This window comes from Epinephelus fuscoguttatus, linkage group LG15 (assembly GCF_011397635.1).
Source record: "Epinephelus fuscoguttatus linkage group LG15, E.fuscoguttatus.final_Chr_v1".
Classification (NCBI taxonomy): domain Eukaryota; kingdom Metazoa; phylum Chordata; class Actinopteri; order Perciformes; family Serranidae; genus Epinephelus; species Epinephelus fuscoguttatus.
The window spans coordinates 26248876-26267267 of NC_064766.1; the positions used below are offsets into that span (position 1 = coordinate 26248876).

General features: G+C 41.2%; 1 protein-coding gene across 1 annotated transcript; it reads right to left on the bottom strand.

Moving 5' to 3' along the window:
• Nucleotides 1-1916: 1916 nt before the first annotated feature.
• bcl6ab (BCL6A transcription repressor b) lies at nt 1917-7960 on the bottom strand. The gene is made up of 9 exons (XM_049598640.1): nt 7872-7960; nt 5458-5629; nt 5137-5358; nt 4162-5031; nt 3929-4056; nt 3663-3830; nt 3443-3573; nt 2832-2969; nt 1917-2628 (listed from the first exon to the last, which is right to left on the bottom strand). Exons 1-9 carry the CDS (start codon nt 7900-7902, stop codon nt 2485-2487), a joined length of 2004 nt encoding a protein of 667 aa, XP_049454597.1. The 5' UTR covers nt 7903-7960; the 3' UTR covers nt 1917-2484.
• Nucleotides 7961-18392: the final 10432 nt, after the last annotated feature.

Sequence of the window (18392 nt, forward strand, 5' to 3'; positions counted from 1 at the left end):
AGGCTCAATTATGTCCTACTTGCAAATAATGAACATGATTATTGCAACAAGTGCTACCTAATACATTTTTAAATTAAGTTATTAACTGCTTGAAGACTTCTGAAAAATCACAAACCCCTCATCTATGAGCAGGTGGAAATAGATATGACTTGAGCGGGTTTATCCAGGGTTTTTTTTTTTTCCAGTCAATTAAATAAATATAGCTAATTAATGACTATAGAAATAAGGTGCAAATTTATTTCTACAAATTATCATTATGTTCTTGTATTTCTATGGAAGCGCATTGCATTCACTGAATAAATAGAAAATTTAAAAAATATATTCATTCAGAATGCAATGTGCTTCCATACATTTCTACATTTCTGCTTTTATTATTCAAGTATTTATATAATTTTTTTTAATTAAGCATTTCTGTATTTCGGCATTCATTTGCAAATTTTGGTTATTTACCAAATCAAAAATATTCTTTATATATTTCGGTGTTAATACATGTTCAATTTATTCATGTAATTTGTGATTAATGAAACAATTTTGTCCTCCAGAGATTTACCACTTTACCTACACATAAATGGAGGCTAGTTGATCAACTACCCATAACTAAACCATCTGTGCTCCTCTCTACATTCACTGCAGGTCATTTTCTTTTTTAAATCTATGTAAGAGGATAAATTACAGTTTATACGAGTGAACGCCAGGGGGAGCGAGAGAGAAGCAAGTACTCAAGTAAAGCAAGTAGACCTTCCATATACCCATAGGTGTAGATTTCAGGAGGCATGCAGAGGACATGTCCCACTCAGTATTTAGAACATTTTGTGCATTTGTCCCCTCAAGAAAAACAAAATGGCAGAGAGTTTTAATTTTGGCTAAATATATGACATCTCCACCATAAAGTGAGACAGAAAAGTCACAAGGTGGTGCATAAAAATCCACCAGGATATGCCTTGTTTCATATGTACCCCACCCACAAAACCTACTCTCCTACATTTAACCACAAAACTATAGGAATACTGTAGGCGCCCAGTGGCTTAGCGGGTACAGAAGGAACTCTATATACATCTGCAATGTCCTCGCCACAGCAGCCACAGGCCTAATTCCAGCCTGCAACCCTCCACCACACACCCTCCCACCCTCTGCCCCCTCCACACCGAGACTGCCCTGTCCAATTAAGGCAAAGAAGACAAAAATAATAATCATAATAATAAACTATAGCAATACTTGATGAATAATGAACACAATCATCGGACCAAGTGCTACATAATACATTTTTATTTTCATGTCATGATTATATATATATATATATATATATATATATATATATATATATATATAATCTGCAGTTACAAAGACATTTGCTTACATATTACTAATATTCCTGAGCATTTTTTTTGTTTTTGTTTTTTAGCTTGAGGCCTGGTGTATCTGCATTTCAAGAGCTACACTCAACAGATAACTAGCTTCCAAAATAACAGTACCAGACATGCGTACACATGACAACAGAGCAACGTACCGAATGTGAAATGCATCACAACAGCAGTTAATACCGAGGCTTAGTCAAAGTTATACCGCGTTGACAGTTAGTCTGAGAAGGTAGCAAATAGAGAGTTGTGAATGTAAGGCACTGTTAATACACTGGTTGGTACGAGTGCACTATAATACATGATGGTTAGATAAAATACGTTCATGATCCGGCTGGGGATCATTGCAGCACCAAAATGTAATAGAATACAGCAAAGAAAAATTAGAATATAAATAAGAAAATAGCAAGTGCTGGGCACGCGGTCTAGCAAACAATTCGACATGTCATGAACATTTTAAGTAGAAATATTTGAATGAATAGTATGAAAATATATGAATTACAGCATTATGAGTATGTGCAAAATACCAACAGGCTAGAAATGATTAAAAAACAAAGAAAATATGTACATAGCAATTTTTTTATATGAATGACAATCTGTACATATTACAATACGTACCACAAACTATGTAATGGCAAAATAACAAGCCCTTGTGTTATTGACAAACAAATATATTCGTACTCTGCCAGCAGACGGCAATCTGAAAATATATATTATCTTATTTACAAAACATAAGCGAATGAAAAACAACTGCTTAAACTGTGACCACATCGCTGAGCAAATTCATGCCAACATCTAAAGCAAAACTGTAACAGTGATTCTCACTCTGAGCGAGGAAGAGGACTGTCCTTCAATGATAACACTCTGTTAGGTGATTTGCCAAATAGCGAAATGCCTGCTCAAATTCACATTCAAAATGTACATTCTCTTGTTAGACATTCACGACCAAAGCATAAACTTCTACAATCTTTGAAATACCAAAGAGCTTACATAAATGTGCATCATTTACAAATGCATAAAGGGCAAACATATACATATTTATGTTTCTGTTTGTTAAAAAAAAAAAAAAAAGTCTTTTGACGACACGGCAGCCGATGCAAAAGGAAAACAAAAGTGACACGCTGCCGGCTCAGCAGGTGTTCACCAGGCCTGCGGTGATGTTGCTGGGCGTCCTGCGATACTGAGCCTTGGTGTTAGTGACTGCGCCGTGCTTCTGCCGCAGGTGAAGCCTCAGCTGGCTCTTGTGTCTGAAGTGGAGGTCGCATTTTTCACACTGGGGAGGAAAAAGAATAAAATATTTTAGGATCACCTTTCTCATCCCCCAACCTCCACAGGTACGCACAGCTCTCCAGGATTACCTCCCAGGACTTATAACTATTGATAGGCACATGGATCATGGAGGGGGGGCAGGGATTACTCTCTTCTTAGCCAGCAGACACAGTGGATAAGAAAAGGGGGTCAGACTAGGAGGCTTACATGATAAGGCTTCTCTCCGGTATGAATGCGCATGTGGCTCTTGAGCGTCTGGAGGTGGCGGAAGTGAGTTCCACAGATCTCACAAGGGTACGGCTTCTCTCCTGTGTGGATTAAGACGTGGGCGCGGAGATGGGCCACCTGGAAGAAAATTAAAGCATATGTTAACATATATACACACACACATACCTACAGCTACAGTAGCTTTCATAAAAATAAGTTGTTGTATTTGCTGAAACTGTCACTACATCCATACAGTAGTACACGAGACAGATTATCTGTGCAGTTGTTCTAATTTTACAGCTAAACAGTACACTAAAATATGTTTCTGAAAATGTTTGAGGTGAGAAATAGGCAGTGCAATAACAGAATCTTGAGTCATATATGATCAGCGCTGCCTAGTTTGACAGTTTGGATGCAGTTCAGGACAGCTACATTAGAGTTGTTTTCAATTTAATACTTGCAGTAAGGCCATTAGAAGCATTACTAGGAGGTGGAGGAACATGTTTTTTCCCCACAGATTATCTGTTGCATGTACTTTTGTGTTGATATTGTGACAGTTTCAAATATGACAAAAGCAGTGGTTTGACATTTGCTTGTCTTCTTTCACTCACCTGGACAAATCTGGAACCGCATGTGTCACACTTATATGGCTTTTCTCCAGAGTGGATGCGTGTGTGGGTCTTGAGGTTGGCTGGTCGGTTGAACTGAGCTCCGCAGATGTTGCAGCGGTACGGCTTCGCACCTGGAAGTTAAGATCAGCAGGTTGTGCAATGAATACAACAGCCACATCCATTAAGTTGGCTTGATGGTGCCTTTAATTATTAATCTTACCAGTGTGAACGGTCTTGTGGCTGGCCAGGTTGCCCTTGTAGCGGAAGGCAGCCTGGCAGCAGTCGCACTTGTATGGCTTGTCACTGTGCACCTGGGCCATGTGTTCTTTAAGGGAATCTTCCTCCGTGAACTTGGAGTCACAGCCATTACAGAAGTAGATGTTGTTTTCTGTACAGGGAAGCAATAAAATCAACAGAGGTTTAACAGCTGAATTCAAAACTTTACACATAAGCTAAGGAAATCGGGAGCTTCTGAAGTCCACATACCAGAGCCGGAGGAGGAATAATCTGAGTGTGATTTGGTGGCATCTTCTCGGCTGTAGGAGTCAGGAGACAGGTGACCCATTTCCATGCACTGAGGGCTGTCACAGCCGCAGGAGGAGCATCTGCGGTAGCTGCACACAAAAGACAACCAGTGTTAAAATAAAATTAACTTCCTCTCTTTAACAATTTTATATTTAGTTTCAGTTTACAGTTCTCACAGTGAGTGTGAGTTTTACCTGATGCTGCTACAGGTGCTGCTGCTACAGCTGTCGGCACTCTGAGACATCAGGAGTTCTTCTCTCTGCTCGCCAGTTCCCTCTTCTGACTGGACCTCGCTGTGTCCCCCTGCTGCACCACTCCTGCAGGGGCTCAGCGCAGGTGACATGGCTGTAGCTTCAGCGCCGCCTCCGTGAGACTCCTTTTCATTCTCATCGGGAGTTTGGTTCATAACAATCAACTTGTATTTCTTCCAGTTGCGGGCCTTGGCGTCGTTGGGGCAGTCAGAGGGCTGTCTGAGGCTCAGCGTGGCGTTTTTGCTGCTGTTGGACTCAGTGGGCGAGTTGGGCTGGCAGTCAGATCTGAGGGGGCTTTGAGGGCTGCAAATCACACCTTTGCTAAAACCTGGAGACAATCTGAGACAGCTGGTTTGTGGATGCTGAATGCTGTCTTCCTCCATGGGGGTTACAGGCCTTTGAAGGCTCCCGTGGGCTCCTGCGGGTCTGATGATAGTGGTGGGGAAACTGGGGTGGGATGGCACAGGGTGGGAGATGATGGCAGTGGACTCACTGTGAGCCATGTTGGTGCTGGGTACCTGCGAGCATCGTTTCTGAGACAAAGCCCCTGCTCTGGGGAGGTCGCTGACCTTATGGGAGCCTTCCGGCTTCCCAGCAGTGACATGGAGATCACCATATACATGATAGGAGCCAGATGTGTTGATCCCCCTGAAGACATTGGGGATGTAGCCCCTGCACTCCTGGATAGGGGATGAGGTTGATATGTGGTTGTTTCTAAAGTCTGGTTCTTTCTCATCACCAGGCCTCAAAGGAGGGATACCCTCAGCCTCAGCCAGATGTGATGAGTTGGTCTGTACCTCTTCGATCTGATGCCTGCAGGAACATATTCAATGATTAATTATTACCTCCAACTCAGAGCCCTCTCATTTTCACCGACAAATCAGATCCTGTCTTGTCACATTTTCTATTTCCCTTTACCTGGACTTGATGAATCTGTGGCAGGTGTCGGCCACGTGTTCCATCTGGAGGTAGATGGCTGTGTTCATGGTGGCCAGGACCAGACTGTCCTTAAGGTCCAAACAGGATGTGTACATGAAGTCAAGCAAGATGGAGAACCCCTTGGGGTCCACTTTGGGGTCTAAGCTGATGGCACTGAGGTTTGCGTTCTTGGGGTCCATGAACACAGAATAAAAGAAGCCACTGTAAGAGAGCAAAGGAGAAGAGGATACAGTGTTAGAAATGCACACAGGTACTAATACAGGTGCTAATGCTGCTGTCAGATCTCATGATGTTGCATACCTGCAGGCCACCAATACGGCCTTGTGAGCATGAAAATGTTGTCCGTCCACCTGTATGGTGACGTCAGTCAGGATGTTCCTGCTGCGGAGGCGGTTGAAGTTGAGCAGGACGTCGCCTGCATGGCGTGTGAATTGAATGCAGCCATCTGCAGTCGTGGCCATGCTGTCGCAATCTGAGCAAGGGCAAAAATAATAAATATTTAGATCATTATTGGTTAAAATCTGCAGCAACAGTGATCCACTACTAAATTAAGTCGCACAAGAGACGTGCACAAACTGTAGTCTGGATATAAAAACATTACTACCAAATAAATCATTAAATCTTCTGACAACATTAGAGATAAGTTTTATCTTGCAGCTTAGATGGGCTTTAAATTTTGTACATTCTGGCCCAGGTGTAGATTTCAGGGGTGGGGTGCATGGGACGTGCCTCCCTCAGTATTTAGAACATGTGCATGTGTTTTTCAAAAAACCCATGTTTGATATGTGTCCCCCTCTATACTGAAATGAAACCTACGCGCTTGCATTCTGTTACACTTCAGAAATCATCTTAAACCCCAAAACTGCACAGTCAAAATTGTAATAAATTATGATCAGTTAATGACACATAAAGTTTACTCCATCACCTTCAGCTCTGACCACTGATACATTACATTTGTAAGCTATTGTGTAACATTATGTTGGAACTTTACATTTAGACAACACTGTGGTTAACCTCAACATTTGGTTATAGTCTGGAAAAGATCATGTCTTGGCTTAAAATATTCGTTTTTGGTGGCACAATCCCGCCTCAGTACGCAGCGATGTGTTGGAAAAATCTTTTCGTGGCACTATCTCTGCAGGAAACAGTGATGTCTTGGTAAAAATGAACCCCTTTTTGCGCAAAACTGTCTGGCAGAGGACCCCCACCCACCCAAACCTACGCCCTTGCATTCTGGTACACTTCAGAAATCATCTTAAACACCCAAAATTACACTCTGAACCCAACTTAAGTCAATTAAAATTGTAATAAATGATAACCACTGAGCTATACATGCAATAAAAGACAACAAACACTCTTTGTTTATCACCTCGAGCTCATACTTCACTAACACAAGCCACCTGCCTGCAGGGTTTACAGTCAAAAACAAGCTTTGAAGTGTCTTGACAGTGTTTCATCAAAGAGCGGCGCCATTGCAAAGAGAAAAGTAAAAGGGAGTTTCACTAAACCTCTCAAGCCATGCCTTACTTCTTATCGGGCCCTGATGACGGTGATATTATTGCATAAGCAATATTTAAACATGTTATTATTCTAAACAGTGATATTTATCAGTAAGTCAACATCTATGCGAGTCTGACAAACGCTTATCATGATTTTAAGACGATAAAAAAATCTCAGAACATGCAGCAAATGCACAAACTATTAATTGCAAACACAATCCTAAAGTGCTGAGGTGTGAGATATAAATGATGCGGGTATGATTCCCTCATGTCTGCTCTGTCCTTGCAGTTTCACAGCGTGTTAACAGAGCACACCAAAGTGCTGGCAGCCTGCAGCCTGTAGGTTGTAAACGTGTTTGACGTTGAGCACATTCCGTCCTGGCTGCTCAGATTAGGTTGCCAGTACACAGAGAGGTTTCCTGTTCCCCGATATAAGTACAGCTCATCTCATTTAACCCATTAACATTTACTCTCCCGCAGCTTAACTTATCTCTCGAGTCCATCTCTCAACCTGAAATATTAGACCAAACTCAGACGGTATGATTCGGTGGGGATGTTATTCCAAGGAGTGGTTAGTTTGCTGCTGCGTAACTTGGGCTGTGCGCCACCGAGCAGGCCAGCACAAGTCCGTTCAAGTTTAGAAACTGTGCTAAGCTGTCATGTCTGGGGACTGTCCTGTACTTTCATTATGAGTTTAAACACTGTCTGCTCGAGTCAAACTACTAATATGAAGCCAGCGGCTCTGCGTTGGAGACATTCAGTGACGTGAAAAGATTGTCCCCCGACATAAATGCGTAGAGGAAAATTATATATGACAGAACCAGACCGACTTGTCCTGTTGCGCCACTTTGGTAGCCTCAAACTTGCCAAATACTCACATACAGCTACAAAATGTGACATAAATAACATTAAGTATGACTATAAAGTGCTGTTTCGGCTAAATGTTAAACCTGCTGCTTGTTTTCAGTCAAAGAACAGCCACTAAAGTGCAAATTAACCCAGCACACAGCCTAAAAGTCGCACTTCCGTCTAAAACAAAGTTAAACACAGTGCAGCTGTCAACTCTACTAAGTTCAAAATGTGTTTCGGCTAAAAGCAATCACAAAACGTTCAAAATATTGACAGGTTTCCAGCTCCGGAGCAGCCACACGAGCATCTGCTACTTCACTACACTCCTGACCTAATGCTGAGAAAATAGGAAGGAAAAAAAGTCACCTTGTAAAAGTTTCCTCGAAACTCTGTGCATCACCAGTTCTGAGAATCCAGTTCTAAGAAACACAGCAGCTCAATTCTCGGAATTTCAACAGTGGACCGTACCATTCTCAGCAGGGCGGGGGAGCTGCTCGCCACCAACTGCGACACTACAACCACTTGCTATCAATATTGTACTATAAAACATGTCCTTCCTCACTAACATTACCAGTAAAACATATTTGTCCGATTAAAACAGAATACAACCGAGATTATATTAGTTATTTAATTTGTTTCGAAGTGGGTTAGTCTCCCCGTGTGGTGGATGCGTTCAAGTGCAAGGTCAGCTGACCGAGTTATAAATACCGTGGGGAATATGAGAGCATGTTGTCGCTGTAAACTTGCCCGAGGTGCCACGAAGAGATGGGAAAACGCAGTCACAGTATCTTCTAATAATCTGAAATGCAATGCCCTCGGTTTTAGTTTGTTTTTCTTTGACATGTCCCCACCACTCGGTTTGCGTCACAACAGTTTGCTGCCTTAGAGTAGCTGCGTTTTAGCAGCCAGTGAATGTTGCAATGCTGCTTTTACTTTGTAGTCTGCTTTGGCCTGGAGCCATGCTTCATCTGTTTACACTGACTGAGAGGAATATTTTGAATTCATTCATATACATGAACAGTTTGTCTTTAAGTTTGTTTTAGACAAGTGCTTGGCATCTTAGGGAATTGTGCAGTGCTGAAAATTAACGGTGTGACAAACTTGTTCTAACATCTGAGAGTGTTTGTGGCCTTTCATGCATAAAGAGACTTACAATGACATCCTATTTTTACGTCACACACAGGCTATTGAAAGCATTGTGTGTGCGTGTCTGTAAAGTCCTCAACTCTCCAAAAGGCTCACTTGCGCTGTCTGTGTTCCCACCACTTCCTGTCTCAATATCACAGCTGTATATTCATCTGGGTAACACAAAATTCTGAGTACTTACCGATTCATGAGTCAACAAATCAGAAACTAACTGCTCTTTAATCAACAACTAACAATAAGTTCCTGAATAACTGTGGATCAAGAACCACTGTGCATCATAAATATTGTCAATAAAATTGGAACAGACTGCTTAATATTAAATTATGTTATTGAACCAGTGTGTTCAACTCAATCATCAGAAAAAAACCGACATCTTAGATTCCTAAAAACCACAGATAAAGTACATTTATATGTTATTATGTGGTGGATAGGTTGAAGCTTTACATTTCAACCTTGCTGTAAATAATGTGTGGTTAGGTTAAGGCACAAAAACCATGTGGTTATGGTTAGGAAAGGATCATGTTATGACTGAAAATACCCATTTGTGGGGAGCAAAATGACACCTAGAGAAGCAGCGATGTCTCTGTAAAAAACAACCAGTATATATCCCGGCAGGAAACGCAGTGATGTCTCAGTAAAAAACAACCAGTTTCAGTGGCACTATCCCAGCAGGAAACGCACAAAACTAATGTGGATATGGTTAGGAAAAGATCATGTTTTGGCTTCAAACCCATTTTTGGGGGCATAATCTCACCTGGAAATGCAGCGATGTCTTGGTAAAAAGCAGTCACTTTTCGTGGCACCATGTCTCTGTAAAGAAAAAAACTGCTTTTCTCCTTGAAACTCAACACTTCAACCACGCTGTAGTTAACTTGCAATTAGGTTTCAGCACAAAATGTGGTTACGGTTAGGAAAAGATCATGTTTTGGCTTCAAGCCCATTTTTGCGGGCATAATCTCACCTGGAAACGCAGTGATGTCTTTTCATGGCACTGTCCTGGCAGATAATGTAGCAATGTCTCTGTAAAAAAACAATCGCTTCTTGTGGCACCATCCTGACAGGAAACACAGCGGTGTCTCGGTAAGTAACAACTGCTTTTCGTGGCACTAGCCTTGGTGGAGACACAGTAATAGGGTGCTAAAAAAACACCCAGGTTTGGTGACTTAAAACTGCCTGAAAAACAGCAACAGGTCACTAAAAAAACACCCACGTTTGGTTACGAAAAGCTGCCTGAAAAATGACAACAGGTCACTAAAAAAACACCCACGTTTGGTGACGAAAAGCTGCCTGAAAAACAGCGGCGGGTCGCTAAAAAACACCCACATTCAGTGGCTATAAACGTGGCCGACTTTGTTGTTTGATGGTCTCAAACAGTGGTCTGCAGGCATCTCACCTTAGTGACATGCCATCCCCCATCCACTCCACCCTCTGATGACAAATTCAGCTCATATATGTCATTTTAGAAAGGTTATGATGCATATAAAACATGGAAATGTTGATGTATTTGTGGTCTGCAGAAACATCTAATGCCAGTATTTTCCTCTGGTGACTGGCCTGGTGATGACACGTTCCTAAGTATCTGACCACTTTCTTAATGACTCATTTCTGATTGACTCCAAATCAGCTGCTAACCTGCACAAAACAGATCTTATTATATATTTGTTGCTGCTTTTGCATTTCCTTGGTAACAACACAGTGTTTTGTGTGCCTTATGTGTTGCCTTAATCTGATCAGCAACCTGTTCGTATGTACACAACCTCAGCTCCACTGCACAGTGTGTTAAACTTTATCTGGGAATACAGAGGTAGCAGGCTTTTTCTTGTGCTAAGTGCATGTGATTAGACTGTTTCTGTATTACTCATTATGCTCTGTACAATCTCTTTTATATCCTGTAAATACTTGTATGTTAAATTATAGCACGTCATAAGCCAGCACATACAACATAATGATCGCCCTATTTCACTTCCCTGAGCCATTCAAATGCAACGGTGAAAAATGAAAGGGTTTTCTGTGTTTTCCGGTTGTTTATGAATATATAGAATTACCATCTGTTGGCACCACCTTTCACTCTCACAGTGCAGAGCTGCAGCGAGGCTTTGCTAAACAAACACTCAGGCAGGTTAGATGATTCAGTGGGAGGAAAAAACACAACCACAGTAATTGAGAACTAGAGCTAGTAATTGTGACTTTACCAAGGACCATGTTTGTCACTGCAATAAAACATTTAGACTTCACTCACCCACTTTTGCTTACATTTGTTTGACATAACCATAAGTACATAATTAACAGTGATCTTGTGCATGCATATTTTCAACTGCTCACATTGGCAACTATTAATAAACTAATTTCCAATAAGTCTTAATGAAAATTTGAATCCTACAAAGAATATAATCAGGGTCAGAACTGTGGTAACACACTATGATGTTTAGTGACATTCAGCACAAGTAACAATAAAAATAATATGTGTTTATTGTTTACAGACATCTTCCTCAAATATTAAATTTCTGCTAGAGCTATCACCCACACATACAGCAGTGCAAAAAAAAATTAGGAGGTAAACAAGCCAAGTTTCCTGTCATTATGCTTACTCTTATTTTGCAGAAATGAAAAACTCTCAGGCTGGATTTTTCCCTGTGAAATAAATGTGCAGTGCAGCTCAACAGGTCTAAATTACAGCTGTTCAGGTGGCTATGGCAACAAAGAGGTCTATTTCTAGTTAATGTTTTCACTCTAGATGTTTTTCCCCTGCGGTTATCTTTAGTGGCCCAAGTTTCTGTGGATTGTTCATCTTCACATGCTTTGAAAAAAGCGATACTTTCTGGTCTGAATGAGAAGAGACAAAACTTTTTCAGCCTGTAGGAGAGAGCCTTGATTTCCTGGTGTAGTTGTTTATATGCAGACAAGAAGATGGTGCATAGATCTGATCAGTCAGCCTTTCCCTCGCTCATATCTGTGCAGCATCTTTAACGTCACATTAGGGGTTTGCTGCAGTGCAATAGCAGATAAGGCTGAGCAGATGTGAAACACACAAACTGCCATGTGTGGTAGATATCTGGTCATTTAAGAGTCAAATCAACATGATCACGCAAACATGGTGCTTCTGGGTGGATTTGCAGAATAAATGTCTTCCGGTTTGTTTTCTTGCATGGAAGGTCTGATTCTTTCTGCAGCACAATGCAAGTGGAAAAATGTGTTGGTTAATTCTCTTAGTCATAGAAGAAGGTTAAAGGGTTCATATCAAAGCAATTAAACAGGCACTGCAGTGATTTATTTCACTATTGGCTTTCAAGAGAAACATTAAAATAGAATGATAAAATCAAAGCAGCTGAGATATCCAGACTTTTCAGGTTTCAAAATTGTTGGATCCTACACTTTCCATGACGCAGCTTGATAGTGTATGTCCTTGTACTGTGTTCTGTTGCACTGGGAAGTTGAAGTTTATATGTTCCCAGTTGAAAATTTCAAGTAGAACCTCCCGGATTTCTGATTTCTGCCTTGAAAAGTCAGAGGAACCTCACCAACCCCGACCTCAAAATCCAAGATGGCATCATCAATTATGAAAACTATAGTAATATACTGTTTATTAGCACCTCTGTCTTATTTGTGTCTCATTAAATCAGTTAAACACAGTACTATCCAACTTCTATATGTGATTATGAACTTTATTTCTCACATTATCTTTGTTTTCTGACTTATTGCACTGGAATGCCATCAACTCAACTGTGTTGTCATTCCCAGCTCCAACTTCTGAGGTAAATGGAACAGAGCATTATGCCCAGGACACAAATATGGCAGCCAGGTCAGTGGCCCTTGGCTTCTGTAACCAACACACAAGGCACCCTACAGCGTTTGTATGAGACATAGTAGAAAGAGTGAGAACATCTGAATAGGGTTGAAGGTAAGGGTGATGGACAGGTCAAAAACACACAGGACTTTTAGCGAGGAGAGCAGTGTTTGTGTCCCATTTTACAACCCAAAGTCAGGTTTTTAACCACGTGACGTAGTTAATGTCATGCATCACATAACGTAGTGGTAAAGTAACACACTCATTAAGTTACTGTAACAAATGTACTTACATTAATCCAAACCGTGAGCTTTTTTCTTAACATAACCAAGTAATGCACTAAATTCCCTCTGATGATAAAACTATCTATGCACCTGTAACAACAACAAAAGCTCCAGTGTTGATTGAAATAAGAAGTACTGTAGTTTCGGTGGCAAAACCTGTTTCCAGTGAAGACAGATGTTTAATGTGAAAGCCACTGTAGCATGTAATGAGTGGAAACTTACACAGAAATTGACACATCCAAAACTGACGCTAGAGGTACCTACAGAGTCACAGTCTGAAGCATTGAAACCAAAGACTGAGCTGCTGTATTTGACAAAGTTGGGAGTGAGAATGTGTTGCCTTGCCATGTAAATCCCACTTCTTTCAAAGTCCACACTTCAAGTTTCCTAGAAATCTGCAGTCTCTGAGCCGACTCTATATGTAAAGGCAATAACACTGATGAGATCACTACGATATCATTAGGGTATTTTTGTTTAGAAAGCTCCCTTAAAGACACAGAAGGTATTTTCCAACTGTTTTCACTGACTAAGGATGACTAACCATGATGAGTAAAATGACATCAGTTAAATTGGTGAAGTGCCCCTTTAAAAAGATTTAAAAAGTAATAATCAAAAGTTTGTTTCTGGTTATGTGTGCCTGTGTATCAAAAAGCCGCCCTTTTCTTTTTCTGCAGGGCCGATCTGAAGAATGCATGTCATGAAAACAACACTGCATGGGATTTTTCCAGCCAACCCTGGAACAAATTTTTTGCCGTTCCACTCTCCTTCTCAGTCAGTGAAAGAGGCTGTGCTGTGTTAACAAGCGCTCCCCATCCCCCACTTGTGAACTCCCCTGACCCAGGGCCTAGACGTAGACGGATATCAACGTGCCTGTCCCAAAACATGACCCAGGCACCTGGTTGCCTGACAGGGATCAAAGGTCACGTCAGTAAAATATGACTCTAAAACTAGCTCAGTCTTTGCAGCCGCTTGGCCCGAGATGGAAAGAGGGAAGTATTCATTTCTGTTGAACCAGGTCATGCACTTGAATTTGGAGAGCAGCGTGCATGAGAGAAATAAAACTGCAAGACAGTAAGACTGTTGTCTCATACACCACAAACGTGCCACAGAAAGGCATAAAGATAATAATAGTATGGAGCTTGTTTGTGATCAGAATGTATAAGGGTAAAACAAGACGCGTGAAAAAAAATACCTGACTCGTTTATTTATAGCACAAAGTTCAGTGTCATTTTCAGCAGCTGTTGATGAAGTATACACTGCACATAACCCATGAAACACTGACTACAGAAAGTCCATGTGAGCTAAACATAGTGAACTTTGAGCTACTTTCATGCAGCCTGTGCGGGATTTAGTGAGAAGTATATATATTTAAACAGCTGGTATGCACCTTTTACATAATAACTAGTGAACTTCAGGTGACCCAAATACATTGGAGTTACTGTGGTGTCACACAGCCAATAATGTGTTGTCCTGCACACATAAGGGGGATAAGGGATAAGGGATAATGTGCAGCGGGTCATTATTGCAAAATAAACCCAGACGGGGGTCCAGTGTCAGAGTGCTGCATCAGCCTGTCAGGGTTTATTTTGCACTAATGATCCACTTGCTGTAAATTATCCTTCTTATAACACAGCCACTCACTAAAGAAATTATTTTATTGCTTCACCAAAGTCGATCAGAACTCACAAAATTTGTTTCACTTGTTATTACCCGACATGCCAAGGCCTCTGAACACAATAACCCCTTTTCACCAACATTTCCAGGAACTTTTATTTCTAGGAATTTATTCACCTGGGTAAAATAATTCCTGGTAATCTGAGTGGTTTGTATTTCCACTGCACCTCAAAGTTCCGGAAAATTTATACAAATCAGGCTGATGACGTAGATGATTCGGCGTGTGCCCTATATTTAGCTCCGCCAGCTTATTGGCTGATAACATGGTAACATTAGTGCTGGTAGAAAGAGCAGGGGCTGTTTGTCTCAGCCAGCAGCTAAGTTTAAAAGTATTTCAAGATAACTGATTTAATCAAAACACAAACGAAGTGAAGCTTGTAGAAATGAAATAAAGTTTGCAGCCACACTGGCGCGGAAGTGGGGAACGCTGCAAGTGTGTGTTCCACCAGTCAGCGTTCAGTTTTTTCCCTGGGTAATTTTGGTGGAAACACGCCAAGGTTTTTCAAAATCCCAGGTAAATGATTGTGGAAAAGAGGCTAATATATGGAATGTTTGATAACCAGTTTTTGTAGTTTGCACGGTTGTGTATGACGGAGGATTTTTGTTTTGCCACCTGCTGTCAGGAGAAGATATCCACAGTCTGGGCCTCTTGTTATCTACATAATGCAAACATCACTAGAGTCCACCAGTTACATCCATACACTTCCACATTGGTCTCTGGGAGCTGCAGAATCAAGAATTTGACAAGCCATGTAATATTCTACTATAAGTTGAATTACCTGTGCTTTTTACACTGCACTTGGTCCCAGGCTAAGTGAGCTGTTAGCCTGGGTCTAAGAAAGCATTCACACTGGCACAATCCTGACACATTCCAAGTGGGTTAACCCTGACTTCAGCATAGGACCTTTTTGGCTCTGCGCCAGAGCAGGGTTAACCCTGAGTTTACAGAGCTGATAGACTTGACCCAGGGCTTAAAGTTGCCAATGTGAAACCGGGCTAAGTAAACAATAGAACTGTAGAATATCAACAAGTTAAATGTTCTGGCCAGACTGTATATAAAGATGGACAATGTGTCTCCACTTTTTATTTATTTATTTATTTGGATCCCCATTAGTCACTACCAAGGTGACATTTACACAAGCAAACATTGCATCATAGAGTAAAATAAATATATTATTAATCCAAGGCAAAAGGAAACAAAATACAACAAGAAAACAGAAAAACTTCAAAGCAATAATAAATGAAAACAAATTAACAAACAAAACCACTACAAAAAACAAAACTAGCTCACATTAATATTTGCAGTCTCAGGAATAACCCTGAAGAAATAACAGATGTGCCTACTCCCACTTCACAAAAGCCAAAATATCCAGAAAGCTGGTGATGTCATTTTGAGCCTGACTCTGAACAGTAGCAATATTCACAGTCTCAAGTTTCTGCAAGCAGTGTCGCTGATCATGAGCGCACCGATTGGCACACACAGCTGTCAGGCATGATGTCATAGCCCCTCTACATAGCATCAAATGACTGAAACTGAAACACAACTTATTAGAAAAATTAAGACTTGAATATACATTAGCGTGATAAGAACTACTTAAAATGACAAAAAAAACAACTTTTGAAGAAAAAAAATTCACATGTACTTTGATCTTTTAGTTTGGCAGTTGCTCCATCCACTAACATGGCGGGGGCGGGGTTTATGACCTTTACCGCAGCCAGCTTTCAGGAGAGGATCGAGATGTTCTGGCTTCACTTTAAGGGAGCTGTCATGTCATCCATCTCTTTTATACAGTCTACGGTTCCAGCTGAGATTTCAATCACATATCGCCGCTTTGGCAGCAAGATTTCACATCCACATATCACGCGCCAGGTATCCTCCTGTGTCTGCTGTGGACATTACAGGATGCTGCAACCAACAGTGAGACGTCAACAAAAGCGTGTGGTTAGGTTTCGAAAAAAAATCGTGGTTTGACTCTACATTCATACAGGAAGTGAACACCAGGCTCTGGGGTAAATGTCTAGGGTTTGTTGGACCCATTCACTGCCTCTCCCACCCATATAGGGACTTTCCAGCTGCTTATATTATGTCGTCACTAGCAGCATTTCAAATTAATGGCGTCCAGTAGTCTGACCGTGATAGAAACTGACGGTACCTGACAGCGTATTATGCCGCCACAACCAGTGCCTTTTAGCATTGGTGTCTGACGCTGAAATCACTAACAAAGCAGCAGCATTTATCGAGTTTGGAATGAGGATGGGCTGAACCTTTAACCTAAGGCTGGTAGAAGTGCAGTGTGAATCATAAAGCCTGGGCTCATTAACCCTAGATTAACTGTTAACAGTGTGTGTGTGTGTGTGTGTGTGTGTGTGTGTGTGTGTGTGTGTGTGTGTGCATGAAAATAGGTTAAGTGATTAAGTTAGCTAGTTCTCCTGCATGCTTGGCACACGAGAGAAGTTTCATTTGATTGCAAGCTGCAACCTCAGCTGCTAGATGAAACTAAATCCTACACAGTAGGCCTTTAAGTACTTTCTGACATTTTGTAATAAAAAAAAATATTGATTAATCATGAAAATAATTTAAGCAGTAATTAAAATAATTGTTAGTTGCTGCCTTAACTCAAACAGTCACAAACACAACAGTGTCAGTCACAAAACCTGATTAGAAGGTGGTCTGAGGTCTGAGTCAAGTGAAACTTGGTTCATTCTGTCTGTCAGTATTTCAGAAAACATTTTATCTGCACGTCCTCTGATGTGGCGTGTTGGCGTTGAAGACAAGTTTCATGTGAAGTACAGTGTGCACCTTCAGAATCAGACAGGAACCCTGCTCTTCATTACTTTCATATCTGTGGTTTCCACAGCCCGGCTCGGCACCAGAGATGGGGACATGCTTCTGCTAAGTGTCACATTAGGCCATCATGTTTCCTCTAAGTGACTCCTGTGAAATAAAAAGTATAAATCCTGTGTTTTATATGCCTACCTTGTATCGTAAGCGTGTTTTTTTAATTGCTCAGAGGGTCAAACATATTTCAATCAAAGCTGGGGCTTTTGTCGTTGTTACATGATGTGCACAGATAATTTTAGCATCAGAAGGAATTCAGAGCATTGCTGTTTCATTAAAATCATACCAGTGATTAATTAACAAAAGCAAAAACTTACATAAGCAAGATAATTAACAGCGACAATTCATTAACATTCAAAACATCCATTTAAATTCAACGTGTCCACCGCACACTGAGGGCACTGAAGCAAAAACAGGCCAGCGTCCTCAGCACCAACCCAAATATAAATTACAATATTTGGATTATCTCGTTGGTTACAGGTCACTCGAGGACATAGACTCATGTCCTCGTGGTCCAACCTCAAATAAAGTGCTCAGAGGGGACACATGAATGGTGGCTTTGTTGCACGTCAAAGAATGCATCCTCAGTTGTAAGTGGCTAAACGGATTGTACATGCAGAGAAAAGGTCAGCTCTGAGGACCACTGATGGTGTCACTGTCTGGAGAGTCTCTGGACAACACACACTTCCCAGTCAGAGTTTATTGAAACTACATTAATGGACAGACAAACATGAGGCATGTCTGACAGCACCGGCCTAACAAGGTCACTTTTAAATCTTTGTTTTATTGACTTTAATTTCTACTGCTTTGTCTTGAGTTTACCTTGACTGTATGGAATGTGAGGCAATATATGTGCAAAGTCAATATAAACACATGTTGCGACACTCAGCCTCTCACTACATGTTATCTGTGGAAAAGTACCAGGGGACGCCGTGTCACCATGGCGGATTCCCCTGTTGTTTTACAACTAAGCCTCAGGGAGGAGGATGAGGAGGGGGGCAGGGCTGCACAGAAACAAGCGGTGCGGTGTGTGTGTGTGTGTGTGAATGTGTGAGTGTGAGTATGTTTGTGTGTGTATGCATGCATGTGAGAGAATGAGAGAAGTTATTGATGTGATTGTGGGTGCCTCTTCAGCAGTTTAACTTTGGAAATTTACCTTC

What these genes read in the sequence shown, in the direction of transcription:
- bcl6ab (XM_049598640.1), bottom strand. Translation starts at nt 7,902, where the DNA reads ATGCACAGAGTTTCGAGGAAACTTTTACAAG. An exon ending in AGCACCTGTAGCAGCATCAG is followed by an intron (nt 4,057 to 4,161) that starts GTAAAACTCACA and finishes TTTTGTGTGCAG; the next exon opens with CTACCGCAGATGCTCCTCCT. An exon ending in CCACAAGACCGTTCACACTG is followed by an intron (nt 3,574 to 3,662) that starts GTAAGATTAATA and finishes CTTAACTTCCAG; the next exon opens with GTGCGAAGCCGTACCGCTGC.